At 39.6% G+C, this 17,197-nt stretch overlaps 1 protein-coding gene across 1 annotated transcript in view; it reads left to right on the plus strand.

Annotated features, from left to right (window-relative positions):
* appl2 (adaptor protein, phosphotyrosine interaction, PH domain and leucine zipper containing 2) overlaps positions 1-17,197 on the plus strand; it is a 109,213-nt gene that overhangs the window by 39,037 nt on the left and 52,979 nt on the right. The window contains exons 2-3 of the mRNA XM_060914418.1: positions 11,565-11,663; positions 11,749-11,808. Coding sequence (XP_060770401.1) covers positions 11,565-11,663; positions 11,749-11,808 — 159 coding nt within the window. The remainder of the gene's footprint in view (positions 1-11,564; positions 11,664-11,748; positions 11,809-17,197) is intronic.

The raw sequence follows: 17,197 nt of genomic DNA on the forward strand, positions 1-17,197 counted from the left end.
TACATCTAGTACTTTGTATGGCCTCCATGATTTTTAATGACAGCACGAAGTCTTCTAGGCATGGAATGAACAAGTTGGCGACATTTTGCAACATCAGTCTTTTTCCATTCTTCAACAATGACCTCTTTTAGTGACTGGATGCTGGATGGAGAGTGATGCTCAACTTGTCTCTTCAGAATTCATCTCATTATTTCTAGCCGCTTTATCCTGTTCTACAGGGTCGCAGGCAAGCTGGAGCCTATCCCAGCTGACTACGGGCGAAAGGCGGGGTACACCCTGGACAAGTCGCCAGGTCATCACAGGGCTGACACATAGACACAGACAACCATTCACATTCACACCTACGGTCAATTTAGAGTCACCAGTTAACCTAACCTGCATGTCTTTGGACTGTGGAGGAAACCGGAGCACCCGGAGGAAACCCACACGGACACGGGGAGAACATGCAAACTCCGCACAGAAAGGCCCTCGCCGGCCACGGGGCTTGAACCCGGACCTTCTTGCTGTGAGGCGACAGCGCTAACCACTACACCACCGTGCCGCCTCTCTCCAGAATTCCCCAAAGAAAAATAATTTTGTTCCACCACAAAGGTGAAGGTTACAAGATCAGCAAAGCTTTACTTATCAGTCAGAATACTGTAGCAAAAGTGGTACAAAAACTTAAAGATGGAACTGCAGCCATCTCAGAGACGTCCAGGTTGTCCACGGAAGTTAACACCTCGACAGGAGCATCTTCTGATGAGAAGGGTTGAAGAAAATCGGCATGCAAGTTCACTGCAGTTATCTAAAGAAGTAGAAAGCCAAACTGGGGTGACTATTTCCCATGACACAATACAGCGTCCACTGCAGAGGAATGGCATGCATGGATGCCGTCCACGAAAGAAGCCTCTCCTAAAGCCCAGGCACAAAAAGGCCCACCTAGATTTTGCCAGGGCCCGTGCTGACAAAGATGAAGACTACTGGGACTCTATACTCTGGAGTGATGAGACCAAGATAAATGTTTTTGGAACTGATGGCTTCAAAACTGTATGGCATCGCAAAGGTGAGGAATACAAAGAAAAATGCCTGGTGCCTACAGTGAAACATGGTGGTGGCAGTGTCCTTATGTGGGGCTGCATGAGTGCTGCTGGTGTCGGGGAGCTGCGTTTCATTGATGGCATCATGAATTCACAGATGTATTGCTCTCTACTGAAAGAGAAGATGCTACCATCACTCCGTGCCCTTGGTCGTCGTGCATTTTTCCAACATGACAATGATCCTAAACACACATCTAAGGCCACTGTTGGATTTCTGAAGAAGAACAGGGTGAAAGTGATTCAGTGGCCAAGTATGTCTCCTGATCTGAACCCAATCGAACACCTATGTGGAATTCTGAAGAGACAAGTTGAGCATCACTCTCCATCCAGCATCCAGTCACTAAAAGAGGTCGTTGTTGAAGAATGGAAAAAGATTGATGTTGCAAAATGTCGCCAGATTGTTCATTCCATGCCTAGAAGACTTGGTGCTGTCATTAAAAATCATGGAGGCCATACAAAGTACTAGATGTAGTAGTTTTTGTTGTGGGGTGTACTCATTTTTGCACCACCCTAATTTGAGTAAAACTGAACAAATGTGTAATCTAAGTTTATTATTAACCTTACTTTCACGTTATAAGTTAAACAGATGTTATATTAAACTTTGTCTTGTCAACATTTTGGAAATTGTTTGTGTTCACTGAGATATTGTTTAAAATGTTACTTTTCAAAGGGGGTGCACTCATTTACGCTGAGCACTGTATGTGACCTTATGAAGTGAATTGGTTGGACCAGCTCTTATTTAGGGGTTTCATATCAAAGGAGGTGAATACCTATGCACACTCCAGATTTGTTTTTTCATCTTAATTATTGTTTGTGTCACAATAAAACAATTTTCACCTTTAAAGTGGTAGGCATGTTTTGCAAATCCATTTTAATTCCAGCTTGTATTGCGACAAAACAGGACAAACACCAAGGGGGATGAATATTTTTGCAAGACACGGTACATATTAGTTTAATCTGAAGTGATATTGGATAATTGTCACTTGAGTCTCGAAGCTAATTGTTGTAACTTGCACATCATGCTAAAACAGAGGAAGTACTGGAGTATGTGAGTGAAAACATCTGCACTGCCCTTGATTGTGGATTTATCTAGAAAATGTGATTATCCCCCCCCCCAGCGGCTGAGTGTGAATTATCTTTATTAGCGACCTCATATGTTTGCTGGAGTTTGGAACATCAAGTTCTTAACTGGATTATCTCATTAAGGTGTCTGTCAGCACGTTTACACTCTCAACCTGTTAAGAGTTTCATAACTCAGGATCCGTTTGTCCCTCAGAAATAAGATCCACATCTATAGAAACAGTGACTGATTTCCCCTTCCAGCCATTGTGGCAGGTTTGTTGTGTAACAAAGAATTAGCAGGTAATCTAGTTCTGGAGTTACACAAATATTCAGACTTGTGTTTTAAACATACTCGTTGCTCGTGTGGGCGTATTGATGATAGCAGTGTGATAGGATTCACAATCGAGAGGGTTTTTTCCCCAGCAGTGGTCCGGACGACTTAGGTTTATGAGGGTGAATGTAATGATGTTGTAAATGTCTCAAACTCGTTCAAAAATGAATTTTGTGCATTTACACACCATTTGATTTTGACTATTCTACACTGCAAAAAAAGGCCTTTCAAAAATAAGAAATAAAAGATTAAAACAAAGCATATTTGCTTGAAACAGGTGAAAAAATCTGCCAATGGAACTAGTCAAATTTGACTTGGTAAGATTTCTTAAAGTAAGATGAAAAATCTAACCTGTTTTTAGATGAAATAATTCCAAAATAAGATTGGGGAACTTATTATGTGAGATCTGATTAACTCAAAATAATCAAAATAGTTCTTATAACAAGATCGTACTTCTTACATTTAGCCATTCAAGTCATTTTCATTTATTTCATTTTAAGGGTATTTCACTTAAATTCATGACAAAGTCTTAGCAGTAAAAACTGAATTTAAGATAAATCTACTAATATTAGGATTGTTAAATTCTACAACTAAGCATTGCTAGCTTAAAAGATTCTCCTTTTGTGACCTGTAATTAGTAAAATACTCTAGATATGAGACCAGAGACTATCTTGAATCAAGTTGACGACACGTGTAGCATTGCAACAAGTGTATTTTTTTTTTTCCCCATTTCAACATTCAAACATTAAAACATCTCTTAAGATTCCACTTCCCCAGGACCTCAGGCACCAAAAAAAAAAATCTACGCATTTTGACTTACAGTGCTTACACAACGCCAAAGCAACAGTGCAGTGTATGAGGGGTTTACAAGATCAGGCACAAAAAAAAAAGTCTACGCATTTTGACTTGCAGTGCTTACACAACGCCAAAGCAACAGTGCATTTTGGGGGCACTGACTATTCATGTGTACGAGGGGTTTACAAGATCAGGCACAAAAAACAAAACAAACCACTGAACTTAACTCACAGCATTCCAAAAAGACCTCACTAAAACGCCCTCCACTTACTCATAAACTTTTTGAAGGCACTTGTCTGGTCTAGAGTACGTACAGCATCTAGAAGGAGCTCACTCTGAATGACTGAGTAAACAGTCGCAGTAAACTAAGATGCAAAGATTTCAGTAAAGTTAATTTATTCCCAAAACAAGCATACTTTTTGTTTTTTTCTTGAAACAAGATGAACCGCATTTGACAGATGTCCAAAATGTACTTACTTGTTTAAAAAAAAAAAACTTGTTTTATTTTCAAAGGTGCTCCAAATAAGACTTTTTCAAGACATTTTGTCTATACAAGTTTTTCAAGATGGACTGTCTAAAAACTAGCCTTTCTAGCTAAATGAGGTTTTGCTTGTTGGGCAATTATGCCTTTTATAATAAGGGTGGCTAGATGTTTTGACTTGAAAATAGACAAACTTCCTAAGATTTTTATTTTTTGCAGTGTACTGACACTAATCATAAGTGTATAAAATTCGTAGAATACCCCATTGTCAAAGTTCAATCTGAAATTTCTGAAACTTTTTGATGTACATGCAAAACTGCAGTAATTTCAAGAGACTTATTTTATTGATGCAAATGATCATATTAAAATTGTTAGTACACTGAAAAAATGTTGGAATGAGATTTACTTCATAAAGTGTGGCACTAAATATAAATCAATAAAATATTAGTAAAATTTGTAGCATATCTTAAGTACCATTTACATGACGCCAAGGATTAGTCTCCTAAAACTTGTAGGGAATTGATCTAGCATGCAGTGTTTTTTGCTCAAACTTGAGTTAAATAGGCAACTATTGCACACAAAAACCAAGCAAATCAAACATATTCCTTTATTTTAGGTGACTTTAACTTATTTAATTAATCAAGGAAGTTAAAATGAGTACAGAAAAGTGTTCGCCTTATCATCTGGAGATTACGAGTTTAAATCCTGATGATGCCACAGCAGAGAGACCAAGAGAGAGAAATTGGCTGTGCTCTCAGGGAGGGAGGGGTGGCTTGTTGTGGTGTGTGTGTGTGTGAGGGGGGGTTTCCCGTCAATCACAGTGACTCTAGACAATCCTGGGCATCTGTGAGCTCGTGTTGAGGAATAGCGCTTTCCTCAGAGTGTGTTACGCCACCCTGATGCTGCCTGAGCAGCAGTTTGAAAAGATTTGCTCAGAGAAAGCATGTGATGGCCTTCTCCCTCCCTGGCTGATGAGAGAGAGCTGTCTGGTGGATGAGAATTGGCTGTGATTAAATTGGGGAGAAAATCCTAAAACAAACTATTTAAAAAAGGCTTAAATGAACTACATAAATCTCAACATGGGGGGAGTACACATTCTCTAAATGTTATCATTACAACGTCATGGCCTCTAACAACAACCAGCAGTAGAAATGAAGCCATAATTCAGAAATGAAAGAAATAAAGCTAGAAAGTGTGGAAGACGTACAGTATAATGGTGTATTATGGACATTGTATTTGTTTTTATTAAACCTACAGAGCTGAGCGAGGGGGTAATATTCTGAGAAAAACCTCAGAATATCCAAGATTAAAGCTGGATATACAAGGAAAACCAGAAGCAGCACTCCAGTGGATAAATGAACGTACATTAGAATTTCATAAAGTTTGGAACGGCTGAACGCAAGATAACAACTTGTCTGACTTGCGCATGCACACAGAGGGTGAACCGGTGTTTTAAAACATTTCATAAAAGAGCCTAATGCCTTAAAGCCCACATACACTGTTACAAGAAATATTGAAAGCAACCCATCTGTAAGGGTCAAAATTAAATCAGGTTGAAGTTCCACAAATGCATCTGTAAAGGGAGTTCAAAAGTTTCACCCTCACTGGAATCAGTTCACATCAAATCACATGGCATCAGATACCTTGAACAAGCCCACACGAAATGCCAAATATGCTGTGCAATATGATATTAAATAATATTGAAATTGTGATAAATTATTTCATGATACACTTTTCTGAAATATCACAGGTATCTTGACGTAAAATATAAATTCTATTCACATTCACTGGATATGAGCAGTTGTGCGCTCTGATTGGCTACTCGACTACTCAGTTCGTATACCACGAGTAGAGAAAAACAAAATGGCGGCATGTGCCGCTGAACCAACCGAAGGCGAAATAAAAACTCTACTCGAAAACAAAACCCCAAAAAAGCAACAAAATATGGAATGAAAATATTTGATGGTAAGAACTTTTATTTTTCAAGAATTATCATCAATGCATTTTTCACAAACTGCTACGTCGTTTTGCCGGTTCGTTTACATTCTTTATCTTGAAGCATATCCATCCATCCATCCATCCATCCATCCATTTTTTTAGACTGGTTCAAAAAGACGTTTGAAAATTACATCACTGAAATGTAATTTTATAGCTATTCTATACCTCAGCACGACAGCAAGACGACACTTTCTACAAAATTAAAAAAAAAACAACCTGAAGTCAATTCGTGCAGCCATCGGTAGGTTTTTAAGAAGTCCGCCTAAGCGGAAATGATTTTGCCGGATGTTCTGTATAAAGGTTGTTTTGTTTTTGTTTTTTTTTAAATAAAAAATTTATCGAATTTGCTAGAAATAAAAATACTCTCTCAAAATCCAGTGAATGTGGATGGAATAAAAGTTATTCCACTCAAGTTTGTCATCCACAGCTTTTTGCCGACTCGCCACAACATGAGTGGAGTTTAAACATAAGTTTCAAACTCTGGAATCAAATGTGATCGTTCTCTCCTGTTTTTACACTTTAAATGTCTTACACATTCTTTTACAGATTTTTTCCCCTTCCTTTTTAGCGTTCATTTTTTTTTTTTTTTTTTGTACACATGAAATAAGTAACATCACACTAATTATTTTGCAGGTGCTGTTTTTTTTAATAAATGCAACATTGCTGTTTTTCAGGCAGGTTGTTCAGAAGCCTGTAGGGTGTATTGTGATGTATGGTGTGTGTGTGTGTGTTGTGGACGTGTCCTGAAGTGTCATGACATATGAGATTTTTGTCTTCTTGCCCATCCCTAATTGCGGTGTAACACATCTAATGATAGAGGAAGTAAGAAATCGAGTTACAGTGAGACAGTGCATTGAGTCTCGGTAGGGTTGTCTCTCTGAACCCCACCTTCATTCTCGCCCAGTGTTTAAGACGGTTAAGTGCATGTTGAAGTCATGAAACATTTCAAATGGACTGAAAATGGTTTATGAATGGTCAAGTTACTGATGGGTACAATTACTAAAAGTAAAGACCATAATTCAGAAATGAAAGGAATAAAGCTAGAAAGACTCCATGAAACAGCAGAAGACGTATGATGGCATATTGGGGTCATTGTAGATTTAAAAAAATAAATAAATAAAGCTGAGTGAGGGGCTAATATTCCGAGATTAAAGTCTGATATACTAGAAAAAACCATGGATATTCTCTGAAAAGATTGAGTGAATGAGGGTTGGTTTTGTTTGTTTTATTTTAAATCCATAAATCTACAAGAAAAAGAACTCTGGTATTCTCTGAAACAAAAATCACATTCTTCCTGGCTGCAGAGCATTCTGGGAAATGTAGTAGAAAATCTGTTGGCGCTTTATTCTTTTATATTGCGTGATCAAGGAGAAAAGACCTGCGTTTCCTACAACTCTTGGCTCAGCCATGGCGTCTGTGATGTGATGTTGATCCAACTTTGCTAATGGAAGTGAGCTGATTCCCTGACAAAAAACAAAACACCTGTGGGGGTCCCCCCCCCAAAAAAAATTTGTCACTTTTTAATCTCAATGTCTATTTGTCTTAGCCTGGGAAATCCCATGCTGCTTTGCACAATCGTTCCGATCTGAAAAGACAGCATGGAAACTATGGTCTAAAGGCTCGCCTGAGTTAGGGAGCCAATCAGAGAGTGGGGAGGGGTGGAAAGACGGTGACGCGTACTACTCGACAAACAGAAGCTTGTAGTTTATTTGGGACTGTTTACGGATCACATTTAACATGGCGGCGAGCGATACGAACCAAACTTTCGATCAAGCTTTGTCTTGCACAAACGGCAGTAATCATTCAGTGCCATTGTTTTGTTTTCCTATTTTTGTTTTGCCTTCTCTTTCCTTCTCTTCTTCGCCTCTTCATCATCTTCGTCGCTCTAACTACGTCACCAGGTACAACTGCCATGATTGGCCATGGGCTACGTATACGCCAAATGATAGACATTCGCAATGTCCAATAAACGGCCATTGACAATCGTAAACGACACCTCCCCTACGAGAAATTCAATAGGCGGATTTCAGACCATATTTCACTTGTGATATGGTCTGGTGTTAACCAGACTATATTTATCTTGCAATTTTATGGTTTTATAATCTTGAACATTTGCGGGGGGGGGGGTTCCTCCTTTTTTTTTTTTTTTTTTTTTTTTTTTTTTTTCTTTCTTTCCTTGGAATATTACCCCCTCCTTCGGATCTGTAATGCACATTTTTTAAATTTATTTAGCTTTTCTCATAAACTTGTGACTTTTTAATCTTGGAATTTTTTATTGTTTTCTCCTCACAGATGTATGACTTTTTATAATGCTTTTTATAATTTAAGATCATTTTGTGGGCGGCATGGTGGTGTAGTGATTAGCACTGTCGCCTCACAGCAAGAAGGTCTGGGTTCGAGCCCCGTGGCTGGTGAGGGCCTTTCTGTGTGGAGTTTGCATGTTCTCCCCGTGTCCGCATGGGTTTCCTCCGGGTGCTCCGGTTTCCCCCACAGTCCAAAGACATGCAGGTTAGGTTAACTGGTGACTCTAAATTGACCGTAGGTGTGAATGTGAGTGTGAATGGTTGTCTGTGTCTATGTGTCAGCCCTGTGATGACCTGGCGACTTGTCCAGGGTGTACCCCGCCTTTCGCCCGTAGTCAGCTGGGATAGGCTCCAGCTTGCCTGCGACCCTGTAGAACAGGATAAAGCGGCTAGAGATAATGAGATGAGAAGATCATTTTGTTCCTTGTGAAAACGTAACCCACGTTGGATATCTTCTCTGATTTTTTGCTCCCCGTTCAAAACACTGAAAGCAAATTTTTGCACTCAGCTGTCTGACAGAAGCGTGGAGACGAAACCCCCCAGAACAAGTGTTTTCTTCCTCACGTGTGCTGATTCTGAATGCAAGAGGTAATCATGTAATCATGTCCGGTTCAACAGGTTTGCTCCCTGCTCAGGGCTACACCTTCAGTTACATAACGTGGTAGATCTAACACAGGCGCCATGTGTTAATCATGTCACACTACAGAAGCTGCAAATGAGTTTCTCGTTGGTTTGAGCCACACCCATGGCTTCATGTCCACTGCGTCGCTGAGATGAGACTAGTTTTGATTTAAATATCTCTGGGATTTTCAACTCCAAAAAGCATTATGCCAGTTATTTTATTTATTTTTACAGAAGGCATATGCACACATCTGGGAAGACATTTTCGATTTTTTTTTTTTAATAAAATGACCAGTAGAAATCACCACAGGCGATTATATACCATGTGTGAACTGACACATCCATAATAATCTGTAAAAAAAAAAAAAAAAAGAGGTTGTGCTCTTTTTCTTCAGTCTAAAGACAGAACAGGAAGTGTTTACTCCTTTCTCCCAAACCGAACTGGAAAAAGTATTAAATCAAGTATACAACAACAGTAAAATATGGAGGACATTTTAAAAGACAAGCAGTGCTTCAAGGAGTTTTGGGTAAGTTATTGAGTTTATAACCTACGTACAGGTTATATTGGTCATGTGACCTACTACTGATCAAACACAACTTGCATGGCCACAAGCACTTATTTAATTTTTTTTTTTTAAGTCAAAACAATCAGTTTGGATGTACAGTATGTAGTACACATTGAATTTCTGTCATGACCTCAGTGAGGGCGAGGACGGTGAAGGGACTCCCTTCTCTGCAAGTTATACCATGCAAATTGATCCTATTTACTACAGGAACATTGTCTGGAAACCCATCAGAATAGGATGCTAAGGGTATTGTCTGTGATTTTGCTTGGAAGTGAGCTGAAGCTTTTGAGCTGATTTGAAACACAAAATTCAAACAAATGCTGCCACTATCTTGAGTTTCAAAGCCACTCACGCTCGCTCGCGCTCTCTCTCTCTCTCTCTGCGCCTTGGATGAATTAGTTGAAAGCTGGTACGAGCAGGGGTCCAGATCCGATGTCAGGATTGGGGGGGACACACAAGTGAATTATTTTATTTTATTTATTTATTTATTTTGCCCGTATGCAACTCATACCATGCAGCGATGGAATGCAGAGTCAGAAATATATTTGTCAAACATTATTTGTTCCACCATTTCTATCTAAAATGTGAAGAATGTGAAGTCTGAAAATACATTTGTTTTGTACAATTTTGAATAATTTAGGGGATTTTTATTGGGGGGGGACAATTCATGTTTTTCAGAAATTGGGGGGGACGACACGTCTCCACCCCCCCACCCCCCCACCCCCCGGGATCTGCACCCATGGGTACGAGAAAAAAAACGCTGAGTTTCTTGTACCACTGGTGGACCACACAATGTTTACTATCTTCCAGTTTCAAAGCCTGTGGTGCCACATGTACCGGAAGCTAGTATCTTTTTTTGAGCAGATTTTTTTCGTTAAGGGGACCCATTATAAATAACTCTTTCTTTCAGTGCTTGTACACACGCATTTGGGTGTCTGGAGTGCCTACTAACCTCCAAACTCTGAAATACGACAACCCGGTCAGCTTCTTTTGCACTGCCTATTTCAGAAAACACGTGCTTCAACAAGCCATTCATAGTCGGCTCCACTTTCTATGTTGCAAGTAGAGCTCATTAGAATAACGCCGGCCCCTCATCTGAATATCTCCTCTCATGGCTTGGGAACTTTTTTTTTTTTGAATGAATGAATGAATGAATGAATATTCCTGAAGAAAGTAAGTGCTACCTGATTTGACTGGTGGAAGAAGGGGTTTGGGTGAGCAGTGGCTCATTATCATTTAAAGGTAGATTAACTTTCAGATTTTTCAAGTGTAGGTCATGAGAAGAATTTTCCCTGACACCGAATTATTTTTGTTTAGTGGACCGAAAGCTAATGAATTCAAATTGCAGACTTCCAATTTTCTTAGTTCCCCCCAAATAGAGCAATTAATGAATTTGGGGCTACGTGGCCCTCAGTTCTGTGCTATTTTTTCCTGCTTCACCATGACCCAATTCAAGATACTACATCATGCATCACATGGTGGTCTTTCCGTGTTCGCACAAGGCATTGTAGGATGCAAATTTGAAACAGGAGAGAAAATGGTGGATGCGAGCAGGCGAATGAAACGTGAAAGACCGACTACAGTAACGGAAAGCGAGAAGAAAAGACGTTATGTTGTGAAGGAAAGGAAACGCAGGACCAAACTAATAAATATTGGCGGTCAGCAAGCACCTCGGTGTGAGCAGCTGTTCGTTTAGCAACAGAATGATGGAACAGTCAGTGCACGCTCAAGGTAAACCTGTAGCTGGCAGTAATGCAACACTGGATGCCAGCTGCCGTAAAACCCAAAAGAAGGTGGTAAACCTGCGCATAATTATGCACACGGACTTCCTCTGTCTGCTTGACTGTGCGAAGTGAGCGATTTCATGCACGTTATTTGCTCAGGAATCCCCTCTGGCTTGTGTTTGTTTGTTTGTTTGTTTGTTTGTTTGTTTGTTTGTTTGTTTGTTTGTTTGTTTTAAGATATTGCAGAAATAAAAATGCATTACAATGACCAAATTTCAGAGGGAACTAAATTTTCACCAATTTTATGAAATCGAAAGGCCGTCTAGCTTTAAAGGAACAGGTGCTCAAGTCAGCCATTTTGAACAGGGCTGTTGATACAGAGAGAAAGAGAAGGGAGTTGTGGTGATTTATCCTTGTGGTATTTTTGAACAAAGTGTATCACAGACATTTAATTAAGACCTCGGGGAACTGTGTCTAGTTGTGGAAAAGGGGTAAACGTCACTTTTTTAAAGCTGTTAGCACAAAGAGTTTTAGTATAAATGTATTTTGAAAAAACTGTTCTGATTTTGAAAATTCTCTGACACAGTCTTTTAATTGTATGTTTCAGACACGCACATTGCTCAGTGTGTTTGAAGAAGATGCGAGCACTCTTACGGACTACAGCAACCAGCTCTTGCAGTCAATGCAGCGAGTGTTTGGGGCACAGGTACACATGCATGCACTGTATGTACAGCTTTATTTTATGGAAGTGTGCTGAATTTTGCTTGAACTCTCTCTGTCTCACACTTTAGAATGAGATGGCCCTGGCTACCGAGCAGCTCTCCAAACAGCTACTTGACTATGAGAAACAGGTAAAACAATTGTTTCCCAGGATGATGAATAACAGCAATGGCAGTGTTAAGTGGTGTGACATCACGCGTTATTATCATCGACGTAATGCAGTGCCGAAGTGGATCAATCAGAAGCCTGGGTGCCCAGGACTATCAGGTTTTGTTCATGGATATCCAGTCGACATGTAGGGTAGCAACCTGTAAATAGGGGAAACAAGTCTTATTTCTTATTGATTTTAGTTTTTATGTAGTATGTCGCTATAGTTAAACTGAAGCGTACACATCGATCAACATGGGATATCTTGTAAAAATATCATATCAAGCTTTTTCCAGGCTGGATCATGATTTGATCAAGATTGTGGTTTTTGTTTTTGTTTTGTTTGGGGGGGGGGGGGAGTTACTGAACAGAGCAAACGCATTAATTTTTCCTATTGACGAAGCTGTATAGCGCATCAATGTTATTCAATAACATTGATCTTCTTTTGGTTAAGCCAGGGGTTTTCAAAGTGTGGGAGAGTCAGCCCCCCCTCGGAGAGCAAATAAACAACAGCGCGCCCCCCCCCCCCTTACAATTTTTGTTGTTGCTATACTTAATGTTCCATTCGTATTTTAAAAAAGGTTGTACACATTTTTTTCTTTTTCACATTTTAAACATATGTGCTTTTTAAAACATCTTGTTTTACACATTTTAAACATCTCATAGCATCGTTAGCTAGCACCTCTTGGCAGACAACACACTGTGGCAGTGGAGCATCTTCAGATCCAGTCCATGAAAATCCAAACTTTAAATAATCGTGGTCATACTTCCTTCTTTTTCCAGTCCCCCAGGATTCCGCGGGCCTTTTTTGTGATTGTTGCGGGCTAAAATGTCTGATGTTGCGGGGGTTTCCAAAAAAATTGCGATGAAAGTTGCGGTGTTTAGGTTTTTGTTGCGATTACATTGTGGGAGGAAGTGAAAGTTGCAAGAAATTGTTGCGATTTTCTCTTTGTGATTAAAATTGAGTGATATGTTAAATATTAAGTTATTACTGAAAAACTATTGATTAAAAAAACAGACACTGAGAAATGGTCCTATAAACAACTTTACCAATATAAAAGATTATCAGGACTACAAAAATGCAGAAAAATAAGCTTTACTTATCTAAATGCACCTGTTGGTTCAAAAGTTAAAGTGCACAGAACCTCACAGCACAACATGAAGTTACCTTAAAATATAATATAAATGCCTCAGCTTTCATGTAAGAAAAAAAAAACTATTAATACTAGTACTGTGTGCAGGCAGTCTCTCCTGAAGACTAAATTAAACAATAATTATAAACTAATAAAATAAATGGCTCAGGCTTCATAGAAGAAAAAAAAAAACAATTTGAACAGAATCTCACAGTATGATGCTGAAGCTGCCTAAACAATGGAAAATAAAATACCATTTTGGCAAAAATGTTGGCATCCATTAATTTCTTGTATTAAGTAAAAAAAAAAAAGTGCACACAGTCCTTCACTGTAAACATAACACACTTTCAGTAACAGAATTTAAGCCTATATAAACACTGACTCACACATCATGCAATGTTGCCAGATACTGCTGACGTTTTCCAGTCCAAAATATATTCAAAACCTGCCAAAATGCACTTGAAACCGCCAATCTGGCAACACTGCGCGCATGCTGCTTCTCTTGAACGTAGACATCCGGAAGTAAGGCGGAAGGTAGTTTGTCGACATCACCTCAAGACGACGCCAACGATTGGTAAAACGTGCGGGAAAGTTGCGGTGATTGGATATAATTGCAACACCGCCCTGAATTCGCGGGGATTGGTTGAATTTGCGCTGAAGTTGCAAATCGCAACATCCTGGAGGCTCTGTTTTTTTGCTTGGCCATCTCCTCACTCCCTGTAGCTTTAGGTACTAAAAATCGATCCATTTTGTCTCTCACGTTGCGCCCCCCCTGAAGAACTCTGGTGCCCCCCCGGGGGGGGGGCGCCCCACACCTTGAAAAGCCCTGGGTTAAGCCATTTCTTTGTTGATTTGGATATATGCTTTGGGTCATTGTCATGCTGACTGGAATTTGTAGTTATTCATGATTTCCTCCACCTTGATAAAAGCTCCAGTTATCAGGCCTTTCAATTACATGAAACCTACAACGGATAACGTCGTAGGCGCCCAAATTAAAAAAGCACCCAAATTAAGGTCAAGCGCCCTATGCTAACAGAAGGTGGGGAATTTTTCTTTTTTTAAATAAAACCCCGAAATGCCGATTACTGTACATAAACTTGGCTGCATAAAACCAATCTCTTGACTTTCTTCTTTAAAACCACCAAAATTAGCGAGAATTAGCATGTATCTCTTGTAATTGACGCAAAATCTGCACCATTCCCATGTTGTTCCGGGTTTGTCAACCTAGCCGTAAGCCTCGCACAGAGCACGAATTCCCCCGTCAACGGCGATCAGCACGCTATGATTTCGCAGAGGAGCGAGACTCGCGTACCAGTGACCAGAGCGGGATTTCCACATTTCGGTAAATCACCTTGTTTTATGGCAGTTGGCAAACAGCTTTTAGGTGAATTATCGCCACCTTCTGGACTGGAGTGTGAACCAGATTGTTTCACACCCTATTGTGCTAAATTCTCCTAATAATTCCTGTATCATACATTATCTGACCTCAACCTAGTGTAATATGATTTTAAATCCGATAAAAGACAGCTATTCAGGACACAACTGTGTATTTAAGATACAGCTTGCATCTTAAATACACACAGTTGTGCAAGTGTGGGTGGAATCAGTGACTTGGAGCTTGGTCCTCTTGTTGATGATAGTCATAGACACTGGCCTTTCGTTTAAACGAAGATCTTTTCCCCGACTACATACTGTGACTTGCACTGCCGATTCTTGTGATGTGACTAAAAAACCTTTTTTGTCACAGGTCTGCTACAGGTTCATCTCTTTAATGGCAACAGTGCGTAAATTGCTTGTTCATTCCCAGGCTGCTTTCCTCCAGGCTCTCGTCAGGCCCCAACACATCTTTTAAATACTAACTAACTGTATTCTAATTATTTTTGTCATGTACATCAAGAAGGATTAATGCTGTAGACATTTTGCAATAAAGGTAAAAATAACATTCATAGATTTCTTTATTTATTCATAACTTTGTAGCTAAAAAAGCAGCAGCAGGTTTAAACACAGAGCGCTGGGAAAACAGCACTTTGCGTGTGCAGAAAAGCCCAAATTACCCTGCATCACGACGGAAAAAGCCCAAACTCAGAAATACAGGGTGTAGCCCAAATTATGTAATTGAAAGGCCTAGTTATGGCTGAAGATGCATGATGCTGCCACCACCATGTTTTATTTTGGGTATGGTGCTCTTCTGGTGATGTACTTTTTTGGAATTATGGCGCTGTTATACCTTTTTGTAATTGTTCTCATCATCCCATAACACGTTTTTCAGTATGGTTTAGGGCAAGTTAGTTGGGCTTGGAGGTTTTTTTTGTGGGAAAGGGCTTCTGTCTGGCTACCCTACCTCATAGTGCATACTTGTGGAGAATACGAGAGATTGCCACATACAGAGACTAGCCTAGTACTTGGCATGTTGGTGCTTTTAAGTTACTGAAGAGAGCAAACCAATGATTTTATTTTATTTTATTCCCCCCCCACTAATGAAGCTATAGCTCTAACAGGGAAAACCTCACATACCTCATAAGCCTTTTCAACAAATATTAATAAAGTGCACTTCAAACAAAATACAAATAGCTATTTCTCAAAAGATCAAGCAAGGTCGGTGTGTTACAGATAGCAACACTAAAAAATGTTAAATGAAGCCTGCCTATCCTGTCTTCAGTGTTTAAAAGTGCAATAAATTGAAGGGTGATTAACAGGAGAATGTATATTTAAACACGTTAATGTCATATAATTCTCATCAAAACAGCTGAAAGTGAGGGGTTTTAAGTGACTTCTAAGAATAGTTGAACTTTGTTGTGAATTACCAAGTCTTAAATGTGTTTAGATCAGGGCTTTGAACCGGTTCAAGGAACGAAAACGAAAACCGGGAACTTTTTCTATTTCACATGGAACAGAAACGAAACCAGAAACTTTATTATTTTTTATGTTCCGGAACAGAAACGCTTATTAAAAATAATGGTAACCGGTTAATATCGGTTTTTATTTCGTTCCTCAAAGTTTCTGTAGCCTACAAATAAGTCATTCTTCTCCTGTGCAAGTTTCTATGACCCGCTGGGGTTCACTTCCTGTGTGACGTTCGCTGACTGAATGGAGAGAGCGGGAAGGTGGACTACTATCATGTCTCCACGTGATAAGTGCGTTACTGAGTGTCTGAGCAAAGAAGAGCCTGAATGTTGCAACCTCCCTATTGGCTGTTTGTAAAAATGTATCAGTTGTTGCCCCTCCCACGGGAATCATCGCGGGCTCGAGAGCCGAGACCTGACGATTTAGTTCGTTGGTAGCAGAACAAAATGTCTGGACACAAATCGGGTTTTCAGAAAAGGAAAGAAAATAAACGGAGGGTCGAAAATACAAAAAAGGAGGCAGAAAATGCAAAACGAGTTTTAAGGTAGGACAAATGGTTACTTTTCTGAGGCAGCCCGCCGTGGCTGCCTGCAGGCTTATTTATTATAGCCCATTTAGTTAAAATAGTTGATATAAAATGTTTATAGTTATAGTTATGTGATGGTTGTCCTGATTTAGACTTTTTTTTTTGGGGGGGGGGTTTGCGCGATGTTGCACCCGGGTCCAGATTAGGGCAGAACCGGCCCTGGCTACATTTCAGGTGTAGTTTGTTTTATGTATGTATGTACTTGCATAGATGTGTACTTGGTCTTCCAATATGGCGCCTAACAAAATCTCGCGGCGCGGTGACGTCATGCGGTAGCCCTCTATAGGGCCTGACTAGCCTTTGGTAACACACTAAACGAATTATCTTCATTTTTGGCACTTTTTCTGTTTGTGTAGATGGGAAGACATACTGAGAATCCAAATCGCCAACATTTGAAATAATAATTGTTTTGAATTATTTCTTGTCTTATTTAATGAAGGTTGTAATAGAATTAGCCTACATTTGGCTTAAGCTGGATGAGACAGAGACATAATTTTATAGCCATTTGTTAAACAGCTGACAGGGAACGTAATTAACCGTTCCGGGAACGAAATTTTTTTTGTTCTAACCGGTTCGGGAACGTCTATTTAATGGTGGAACCCAAAACCGGAAACGTTAAAATTCCGTTTCTGTTCGGAACGAACCAATAGGAAAAAAATTCTGGTTCAAAGCCCTAGTTTAGATACTGAATCATTAGCTGAGTTGGTTTTACATTTTTGTTTCACATTTTAAAAGCAAGTGTTGCCAGGCAAAACAAACCTCACCCGGCAGCACTTATTTTATACCTATATGTCAGTGGTGCCCAACCAG

Source organism: Neoarius graeffei, chromosome 2, assembly GCF_027579695.1.
Source record: "Neoarius graeffei isolate fNeoGra1 chromosome 2, fNeoGra1.pri, whole genome shotgun sequence".
NCBI classification, from domain to species: Eukaryota; Metazoa; Chordata; class Actinopteri; order Siluriformes; family Ariidae; genus Neoarius; species Neoarius graeffei.